The sequence below is a fragment of the Thermobia domestica genome, chromosome 16 (genome assembly GCF_964235325.1).
Source record: "Thermobia domestica chromosome 16, izTheDome1.hap1.1, whole genome shotgun sequence".
NCBI lineage: Eukaryota > Metazoa > Arthropoda > Insecta > Zygentoma > Lepismatidae > Thermobia > Thermobia domestica.
The window spans coordinates 173,428,579-173,440,430 of NC_137469.1; the positions used below are offsets into that span (position 1 = coordinate 173,428,579).

The 11,852-nt window shown below is 35.1% G+C and overlaps 1 protein-coding gene across 1 annotated transcript in view; it reads right to left on the minus strand.

Moving 5' to 3' along the window:
* The window catches only part of LOC145673507 (A disintegrin and metalloproteinase with thrombospondin motifs adt-1-like), a 334,494-nt gene extending 327,448 nt beyond the window's left edge, over positions 1–7,046 (minus strand). The window contains exon 1 of the mRNA XM_081743275.1: positions 6,302–7,046. Within this exon, the coding sequence (XP_081599401.1) occupies positions 6,302–6,430 (129 nt within the window). The 5' untranslated portion in view covers positions 6,431–7,046. The remainder of the gene's footprint in view (positions 1–6,301) is intronic.
* Between the last annotated feature and the right edge of the window lie 4,806 nt (positions 7,047–11,852).

The following is an 11,852-nucleotide window of genomic DNA, read 5'->3' on the forward strand; positions in this document are numbered from 1 at the left end:
GAAAGAATTCTTAGAGAATGAAGAAGACACAAGAAAGTATTCTTCGAAAATTAAGATTACATGAACAATTCTTCGAAAATCAAGATGACACGAGACAGAATTCTTCGAGAATCAAGATGACACGATAAAGAATTCTTCGAGAATCGAAATGATACGAGAACGAATTCTTCGAGGATCGTAATGATACGAGAAAGAACTCTTCGAGAATCGAAATGATATGAAAAAGAATTCTTCGAGAGTCGAGATGGCACTAGAAAGAATTCTAAGAGGATCAAGAAGACACGAGAAAGAATTCTTCGAGAATCAGGAAGACACGAAAAAGAATTCTTAGAGAATCAAGATGACACGAGAAAGAATTCTTAGAGAATAGAAGGCATGACAAAGAATTACTCGAGAATCAGGAAGACTCGAGAAAGAATTCTTAGAGAATAGAAGACTCGAGAAAGAATTACTCCCGAATCGAGGTGAGATAAGACATCTAGAAAAATTACAAGACAAGGCGAGAAAACCTTATTTCTTGACTCATAAACAACACTATTTTATATAATATTGCTATTTGAATGTCAGACAAGTGCATACGCTGTGTGTGCATCCATATTACTGCTCTATAAAGAAAGATCTGAAAACATACGCATTTTAACATATTTAATAGCATTTTGACCGGTAGTATCTGACTCAGTTTATATTTTTTTATGTTCTTCGTTGTCTTTAAGTAATTCGTTATTCTTCTATTTTCTTTTTTTAAAGGAGTGGAAGTGAGCGTAGTGAACAACCTTAATGGTTCAATGTGATCAGATCTTTCGTAAATAAACATTAATTTTTTGTGATAGTAAATGAACTTTTATCAAAAAGTTTATTTCATTTCGTTTTAAATCGTGTGCATTGCAGTTTTCAATTGTAGTGCATGTTGACAATATTGTATTATATAAAATGTGATACAAGATATGGTAGAGTGAAAATAAGGGAACGAAAGGAAAGAAATGAAATCTTTGAGTTTTACGTCCCACGATTATGCATGTTAGGCTAAAGGGGATGGTGATGATGAGAAATGAATGGAATAGTAGAATAAATAAAGTGGAAGGAAACGGGAGAACCCCGAGGAAATCCACGCATACGATGTTTGTCCACCACACAGTTCACTTGGCGCGAGCTGGAATCGAACCAGGGACTTCATGTATCAGAGATGAACGCTCAACCATTGAGCCACCGCGGCCCCAGGAACAGAAGAAGATTAGTATTGAAATGGATAACTTTTACTCAGTGGTGGATCTAGAAGATAGAAACTGGGGGGCAGACAGAACCCATATTATGATAGGTATATCATGAGTTTAGTATAAACTTTCAAAAGTATATAAATAATAGCTTAAATAATTTTTGCTACTCAAAAAACTGAGGACCTAGGCTCCCCGGCCCCAGGCTAGAACCGTCTCTGCTTTTACTTCAGGAGACCCCGCATGAAAGTAGCAACTTATGGTGAATGATCTACCAATTATAACAAATTATTATTATTATTATTATTATTATTATTATTATTACTATTATTATTATTATTATTATTATTATTATTATTATTATTATTATTATTATTATTATTATTGCTTTTAAAATAACTTGCTTATTCCAATTATATGTTAATTGACATGCATAGTGTTCGAAGTGGGGAAATAGGCAAAGCCGGTATGTTTTATTACGATTTTGACTTGACGTACCGGCTACATAAACGTTGAAATGTAGTGAGGGTATGTTGCCTAAAAGGTTGCAATTCTATTTACATAATGACTAACAATTATTGGAGAGCTTCTCTGTAGTTACGAGAGGGAGAGGGGGTATGGAGAGACTTTGATGCCTCGCCAACAACTTTCTTTAAAAAAATGTTTTAAAAATATCCCTTTATGTTGTATTGTAGAGAATTATACACGATAATACTCAAAAATTGAGTTTTTATATTAACAATTTTCTGTGGGAAAACTCCCGGGATCACCTACCCGACAAAGAGGTATTTCAAATCCCTGGAAGATCCACCATCCACAGCAGACAACCCCATAAATCCTCCATGCTCAAAACATGACATTTGTACGCATTAAGGCAAGAAGACACACATACATAAGAAACAAACAATTCAATATGGCACAATAAAATATAAACTAGATGAACTACTTTGAAGACACCTCATTTTTGAAAACAAAAGGTAGAAAAAATATAACAAAATGTCGGTGTTGTCAACTTAGAAATTATTTCTAGATAAAAAAAAAATAGAATCGTTTTACATGTAAAGCTATTCGTTAATTACTGTGTATAAAAATGGATTTATTAAAGGTATTTACTATCTACTCTCCAGTGACGGTATGTCTTGACCACTGAAAAACCAGAGGTGGTATGGCATATTATCGCATACCGTCTCATTTCGACCACTGGACCTGCATAACCGTAGAAAAGAATTGAATTATCCGCTTTTCATATTAAAGAAAATTCTGTCTTAGCTGCAAATGTATATAGAATAGTAAATGACTTGTTATTGAATAAAGGACATAAATACTAAAATACATTGAGCTCATTGTGAAGATTTGAATGCATGAGGTCATAATTTGATGTAGTGACCGATCTTGATAAAACTTACGTATTTCCTTTGCAACCCTCAGTACCATGTGGAATATTTAATAACAAATTTTGAAAAGAAAAAAAAATGTTTGTATCTTAACACACAAAATCCATCTCCTATTTCACTGACACGTAAAACTTTGTGTATGAATTAAAACGCATTTGTCAGAGGCATAAATACAGGCAAGTAGAAGAGAAGTGTCGACTTTGTGAGTACATGATACTTTCTTTTCGTCCGACTCGGAACGTTTTCGCTTCTACTTTATTTTTGAATGGGATAGCATTGATTCTTAGATGATTACATACTAGCAATTCTTAACCATTCTCTTTTAAATACGGGGGCCGCGGTGGCTCAGTGGTAGAGCGTTCACCTCTGGTGCTAGGGGTCTCGGGTTCAAACCCTGCTCCCGCCAAGTGAACTTTGTGGTGGACAAACACCGTGTGCGTGGGTTTTCTCGGGGTTCTCCCGTTTCCTCCCACTTTCTTCATTCCACCATTTCATTCATTACTCATTATCACCGTCTCCTTTAGCCTAACCGGCATAACCGTGGGACGTAAAACTCAAAATTTCATTTCATTTTTTCTTTTAAATACCTTTAACATTTTTAAAAATGAAAGACAATCAATTCATTATTTCGAGATCAAAGCTCGGAAACATGGCAGTAGGTCCTGTCTCATATAGGGACGTTAAACTTAAAATCGAGTCAACTTATTTAGAGGATTTAATTACAATTTTGCCGCTTCAAGTAGTAATCCCATCCAAGTTAGACAATTAAGGAGATCGAAGTTCATGATGGCGAATCTACGTTAATGCTACTCTTGGCGACTTTAGTGTTAAAACGTTGACGAATCATTTGAAAGAGAAATCTTAATATTCTGGTTTGAAAGCTACTACAGACTTAAAATTGAACACTCTTGTGTAATTATCTTAACAGAAGTTTGCTAATAAATAAAATACACTGTAATCAACTAATGTCTGTACTACTAACATACAGACTACCGTTAGGGTCTGTAACAACAAATGCAATGTCATCCAAGAAATTAGGTCATTTCGCTTTGAAGAATCGTTAGTAACAAAACGTAGTTGATGGTTCAGAAGAAATCATTCGACCATAATGTTTTCGTATGTTTCTTAGAATTATAACTCGCTATTCTTTTAAAGCGTAAACCATTGTTTACTTTTACATGGAAAGATTAGTTTTCCAAACCAAACACGCTTAGTTAAGCTTCTAAAAAATAGCAACTGAAAAAAAAACTGACCGTTATTGTGAGGACCTGCTGTTGATTTCTTCAATTTTGATTTTTCTTATATATATAAAAAAAACAATACCTTGATTCTTCTCTCAGACTAGACAAATGATAAGAGTTTTGTTTATATTATTTCTTATTCATCTTTCTATTGACAAAATAATGAACTTCAGATAATTAACACCTTCAAGTGTTATCAAGTTAAACAATGAATAGCTACGTCTATCATGAAATAACCATATTATAATTTATGACAGATTTAAATGTCATTTCTAAAACAAAATTACAAGGGAACTAACTACATAGTCTCTTAGAAGCAGTATCTACTTCTCTAATTTTCAAATTCGGGTAGAGCCAATTCCGTTCAATATTCAGCAGCTGATCTAACAATCGACGACACTTGGCATTCGAGTCCTATTCTGCTAAGTATTGCTCAATTATATCTCGTAGATATAAATATTGAATAAAATATTTGAAGTACACTCATGTTTAAAATGATTGTCGCATATCTATAACTGTCTTCATGTAAGAATATAATTTGATAATGATTTTGCAGGGTACTTGTAATACTGATACTATGTGTATAATCGGGAAATGTATATTTGTGGTAAATTTCATATTAAAAGAATTATAAATACGAAAATTAGAATGAGTAAAACAAAATGTTGCTAAATGGACAAGAAAGTTTTATTTTCGTTTTATTGTTCTTATTTATTGCTGTTTTGACATGAAATTTGCCACATATATGTCTTTGCCGATTGTACACATACTAACATTACAAGAAATACCGGGGGAATTCGTTATCAAATTATATTCCTACAACAATATATTTATAGACATGGGACAATAATTTTGTACATGAGTGTACGTAATGAACCTTTTCTGATTTTCCCTATTTGTATTCAGCTATTACATTATAGTGTTATTGGAGGATGTTTCGCAGACATTTCTTAAATATACTGCGACTATTTTTCATGTATAACAAAACACATGATTATAGATATTTTAACTCTCTGAAATTGACCGATGGGCTTTTCTGAAATATTTGCTGAAATCTACATTTATTGTTATTATTATTATTATTATTATTATTATTATTATTATTATTGTTGTTGTTGTTGTTGTTGTTGTTGTTGTTGTTGTTGTTGTTGTTGTTGTTGTTGTTATTATTATTATTATTATTATTATTATTATTATTATTATTATTATTATTATTATTATTATTATTATTATTATTATTAAAGTTTATGTATGTTCTGTGGCTAAGGCAGACAGTTATGAATGAAAGAAATAAAGATAATGAAATAAAGATGAGAAGGAAATGGAAAAATCCTGGGGAAATTCACGCAAATAGCCTTTGTCCATCACAAAGCCTACTTGGCAAGAAGGGAAATCGCACCAAAAGTGAGCGATCTGCCATTAAACCACGCGGACTTTTGTACGTTGCAAATATTATTTGTGTTCATAATGAATTGTATAACATTTTGGTGTTTAGTTATATACAGTAAAGAAGAGCTGACATTGTATATTCGGGTTCTTGGACAATTTTGAATGGTCATAAAATTTATCTTTGTAATATTCCACTATTTCATGCTTGGGTTCACAAAACTAGTTTCTGTTCTGTCAACTCAGATAAGCTACTGTATATTCACTTGTTTTCGCTATCGGACACCTGTTCTTTCGACGCTGTACAAGGGAAGTTGGGCGTTCTAATATGACTTTTTATATTCCAGAATTAAGATATTGAAATTATGAGTTACAGTTATTATTTGTAAAGCAGTTTGCAGACACGTGTACAGCGTAATAGTTCAAATAACGTTTTCGGTAATAGTATACATGAGAACCCCATGTCTTCCGTGCGCGAGGATACTTCATATTATATATTTATACGTTACCAAATTAAATCACTGCGTTGTCTTCATTATATGTACTTAACATTCTATTTTTACTTTCTAGAATAAATTTTGTTGATTTCGATTCGAAAAATGTTAAATATTTTTAAATTTATATCATGATGCAGACCAAAATCCTTGTTGCATATAATGTAATGCGCTATAGCATATAAAGTACAAGGGCAAATAGGTACGTTCCTTTTTATTTTCGTATCAGTGGATAAGTAAATTAAAGTGGGTTTGTTACCCCCTTTCTAAGTTCGTAGATACTCAATGAATAATCCCTAAAAGTATGAGCGTCCAGCTTCTTCTGGAACTCAGACGGTCTTACGTATACTATATCCACGTTTTCTTATATAGCCAATTGACCATTTGTAATAATTGTTCCAATCACTTTATTTACCGCAGTAATTCATTTGACGACAAAATAATACAAAAAATTAAACCTTAACGTAGTTTTCAAAAACAAAAGATACAATAAATGATAAACTCTACAATTTATCTAAAGAATTATGAAAATAATATGTGAATATTTTATTTAAAAACTACAATCAAGTACTTACCTCTTCTTGGCACGAATATTGGCTAAGAGCCGTCAAAAAGATGAAAATAAACAGAATGCGAGAGAGTCTGTGAAATAAACATTTGCTACGCGAGAAGCTTGATGACATTTCCACACTAATCCAGTCCATGCTTGAAAAATAAATTTTAATAAAGTCAATAATATCTCTTCAAAAGTGACATATTTTATTTAATCGTCTGGCTGAAAACACTCACTGGTTAGCAGTCTATTTTACTTCATGTTATAAATTACGAAAAAATAAAAGAAGTAGGAACTAAGTCATAAAAATTTCAAAGATAATATTTGCAACAAAAGCCAATGTCGTAATACCAGTTCAAGCATTGTCTACAAAACATTCTGAACGAAAAAGAAACACCACCCATCCACGAAAATGGTTTTGCCTCCGCCAATCTATTGTTCTCCACAAAAGAAGAAAAAAAAATGTCACTCACACATAAAAATCGAAGCACTATCACGCGCTCAAAAGAATAAAATTATTGGGTGTCGAAAATTGCGAACAACCTTCACTGTCGATTAAAAAGTCAAGTTACGGCTTCACTTATCAACAGATTGGTATCGTTTGCGGCCTTCTTCGGTGAAAGGATATTTTTGGTTACGTTCTGGTAATGATCCGAGAACACCACCTCGCGACTATTATGATGTTCATTACAACTGCTACGGAGAGCGATTGTTCCTAACCTCCTTCCGCGTTCACCATTCCCGCCACACTGTCACTGTCAGTGAATCAAGACTCCAGTATCCAGTAACCAGTAGAGCACGCGGTTTGCCTTTGGTAGTGGCGCTTGAGTCAGCTACACTCACCTGACGTGCGCCGCCGTGAGTAAATCAGTGGAACGTTTATTATCCCAGCGGGGTAAGATCATTGCAATGGTGATGAATAAGGAAGAAATAATAACAAACAAAAGCGGAAGTGGCCACTCCCCTTAGCTTAAAGAGTAAAACAACTCACACGCTTCACCTACCCTCTTACGTAAGTTTGTCACTTGTCAACATTCGAAGTAGTAAGATGCAAAATTTTAAAGAAACGTGTATATTTGTATTTAGAAAATCCATTTAAATTATCTTTTAGACATTATCAACATTGAGAAAACTCTTTTTCCAAACGAACTCATCTCAAACTCTTTCTGGAGAGCGCAGCGGCTGTCTCAATTCGATTGTCCACCATGTGAATAGGGGAGAGGGGGGGGGACATTGGTACGATTTTTACCTACAAGAGATTTTAGAACATATCGTTAGCTTGAGAAACATGATTTATTTTTTTCCTGCTTAAACTGTGATTCTTTAGCTAAATTTACAATGTACAAAATAGAGCTCCTCCGTGGCTAAGCGGTTAGCGTACGCGCCTTTGGCGTGGGAGACCCGGGTTCGATTCCCGGCGGGAGCTCATGTGGTTCGGATTCCACGTTAATCAGTAGGTCCACGTCTCATATAGCCTTGCTGCTGAAAGGGACGCTAAACCAAAATCAACTCAACAACAATGTACAAAATTGTTTCTACTAATGTCCTACCTGCAGTAAATTACATTTTACGAAAGGTCTGCAATCTGTACCAATCTTCCCCATGTGGAGGTAGATTGGTACTGGCTTGGGGCTGATTGGTACAAGCAAAGTGAAATATCACACAGATTTTTTGATAATAGAGATAACGTATTTTTTTTTTTGTTTTATTTTTTCATGAAATATTTTGAAATGTAATATTCAGTTAACTTCCACAAACTCAAGTATTTTAACAATAGATTTAAGGGCTTACAGCAGCAAAAAATGCAAAATAAAAACATGTTTCATAAAAAGAATGTGAAGATTTGTCAGAATCTTTAGTAATTCAATAGATCTAGTTCAACCTATTACAAATAAATAAATAAATAAAATAAAAAGTCCAATGCTTGCTTGTGTTCTCATCAAAATTTAAAAGTTCCGCAAGCTATCTACAAAGATAAAAAGTACTATAAATGAGGTTCTGTCTCTATAAGGAAAAATAGAAGTAAATAATCCAAGGGCTATCTACAGTTTACAAAATTTTGAAATCTATATATATAAAAGAGAACGTACAAATCCTTTGTTAGCTCATCACGCTAATACGGCTGAACCAATTTCTTTCATTTTTGGGGGGTTATTAAGATTTGGACCCTAGATGGTTTTTATCATATCACTTTAATTTTCAATTACCAGTGTCTTGAGATAATTGACCATTCAAGTGTCCATAACGTAGAAATCCTTTGTTAGCTCATCATAGCTAAATCTAACCGTATTTATATGCAACCCACATGACCGTGTCACTCGGCGGGTTAACATAAATGACAAGCGATATAATGTTAACATTTACTGCAATCTTCTATGGTTTTTATCATATCACTTGAAAGCGAAAAAGTAAAAATTATCTAAGTAACAAAGTTTATTGCGTTCCGGGGTGACCGCAGCGAAGCGGGGTGAACGCTGCTAGTACTTCATACCTCAACTACTAACTGGAAAAGATGTTATAATTTTGGTTCGAGCGTCCCCTTGTCTCCAAAGGAGCTTTGTTATTATAAAGGTAACCAAGAAAGTTCTGTCGCTATTTCATCCACAACCTTCGAACATCGATATGTCACCTAAGACGTACCTGGAAGATCAAAAATAGTCCCATCAGCATCGACGACTTTCTGCCAACGCTCTGGAAGGCCATGGATAGAACAGGTGGTAATCGGATTGTGTAATGTCCGGGGAGTATGACGGATGCAGTAGTGTTTCCCATAAAAGGCATAAAATGGTGTCCCGGGTCATCCCAGCCACGTGAGACTTAGCGTTGCCCTGTAACAGGAGGACCCTTTGCGATTCAGATGTGCTGGCTCTAGAATTTTGAGTTGTTCTTGAGTACAAACCAATTGCTCACAGTACACAATTGTACTGATGCTCTGACAAGCTGGTAGCAGCTTCTGATGCACCATGCCACGAGCATTCCACAAACACACAAGAGGACTAAAGTGCAGTGCTGGTTTTGGCTGTTTTGAACCGGTTCATAGGATGCTAACCAATGATGACGGCGCCGTGGAGCTTCGTACAGGACCCATTTCTCATAATATGTCTACATCCTTCCAGAAATTTCTCCTTCCTCAAACAAGACAGCAAAGAAACACAGGTATCTGCTCGCGTTGCATTCTGGCTCGAATCCAATCATGTGGGACCCATCGACCCAACTTGTAGTGCTTCCCAAGTTGATGGAGGTGCTGCCGAATGGTTTCTCCACTAACACTGAATTGTAGTCTCAGTTCCTCACAAATCTGGCCACTGTTCGCCTTAATTGCTGCCTGAAGATCTTCATTCTGTACATGTGTTCCAGTGTTTCGTCACCATTTTTAAACTTGTTAAACCGCCATTGCACTGTCTACGTAGCCACGACACTCTCACCAAAGGCCTGGCATATCTTCTCCCTTCCTACAGTGGCGTTTGACCCTAGTTTGAACTCGTACACCATATTCGCCTTTAGGGCTCTCTGTGGAGGTCCCATGTTTACTCTCTCCTTACACAAGTTCACTGTGTAACTTAACTGAACTGCCATAATCAGGTAGTATGTTGTGCATATCCACACCAACAACTGACCTTCGCCTTATTTCCATTTGCATTCAACTCATGGTGTGAGGGCTAATTGAACACTGGGCTCCACAAAAAGCTACTTAACTTTCTTGGTTACGTTTATAATATTAAAGTTTCAAGAACTTCGCCGAATAACTTTCAAATAGGTTGCTGAAATTTGAATAAATATGACGCTTACTATATGCTGGCTTTTAGCGTCCATGTACGAATATATATTTGAGGTTCATTTTGTTAGACATGTGCGTATTAAAATCACTTGCATGTTATGACCTGGGGGAAAGAATCCTTCACATTTTTGCTATCATGGCTCCTAAATGGTTAAAAAATTTCCATTCGAAAGTTTGTATACCTATCGACTATACCTATAGTTCCGGAAAGTCGGATATATAATAATAGGAAAGTTTTCCACATTATTTTGGTTAATTTATTTTTATGCTTTGATTACGGAAATCAAGCGATCACACATAAGATATCCTATATTATTAATAAGTTTTTCTACTTGATGTTAATCACAACGAAAACTGTGATACATGGGAAGTGCGCAAAGAGTAGTCTACCCTTATAATTACAAATGGAAGGGGTAGATTAGTACAGAGCAGTGGGGGCACATTGGTCCGTACCAATCCACCCCACATGCATGTGTACTAATGTGCCCCAACCGAACTTCAGGATCATTAATTCCTATAACTTAAAAATTACTCCACACAGGGCAATTGAACATAAATGAAATTATTTGTAAAAAATTACACTTTCATGCAACATACATAAGTTATCAAAAATCCAGTGCTTATTACAAATATAAGCTTACAAAAACGTAAGTTAAAACTTACTTTTGGTCTAAGAAATCAAGTTTTTTTTCTGCACAGAGAAAAGAACGCTGCGTCCATCCAACAACTGTGCCTCACGATGTTCGTTTGTCACCAATGTTGCGAACACCAAACTGTTGTCCATTTACCTCGTCACAGTGGAAAAATATCTCCATCGTACCTATGTGCCCCGTGTACCAATGTACCCCCTCTCCCCTACGGGGAGAACATAGAGCCAGATTAAGGGGCGGGGGTTGTCGGGGCTGTAGCCCCAGACCTCCAGTTGGACAGAGGCCTGCATTCTGATCAAAATCTGAACTGGTTGTCTAGAAAGAATCATACGAGTTACAATCAACATCATAAAATAATGTATGTCCAAAAATATAAAACGTGTTCCCTTAACTATCCTACTGTACTTTCACAGAAATTTATTTGGCGAAGTCAGCAGGGCCCATATATTTTTTCTAGCCCCGGACCTCCAGACGGATTAATCCGGCCCTGGGTGAACAATATTGTATCTGTGGGTTTACTCAAGGTGTCTTTGATTTCCTAATTCTCTTCATTTAGCCTTAGGAGCATAACTGTGAAAAGGTAAGACAAAAATTCTCTTTTCTCCAAACAGCTATTTAGATTCTGCCTTTTGTAATCTTGTGGTGGTGGCTCTATAAGAAAAAGAGTGAAGCTGCAGATAAGTTCAATGTACAGAATATCAACTGTTTTTCAAAAGTAATCATTATCTCTCTATGTTAAAATATAAATTAAGTTTTGTATTTTCAAAACTAATAGTGCCACACTTGCTAGGCTTCAAATACCCAGTTCTGACTTGGGCGTACACTAAACGACAGGATCTAAACGTTTTAAATTCTTTTATTATTATTGATGATAGACATGAGTTTATCAACAACATACAACGACGGTAAACATAGATCATAGGAAAAAGAAACGGCTAATTACTGAACTTTTAGGATCAGTCATATGCAATACATTGTTCTTAGGTAGCACAATATAAAGGCAGTGTTAATAAAAATTTGCAGAGATTGTCACTATTATGTATTGAAAAAATTAAATTCAGTTAAAATTACTTAAAACATTTGTGAATAAAATACGTGATGGTTTAGGAATTTTAAAACTCTTATGTGCCTTTTGTAATGAATAA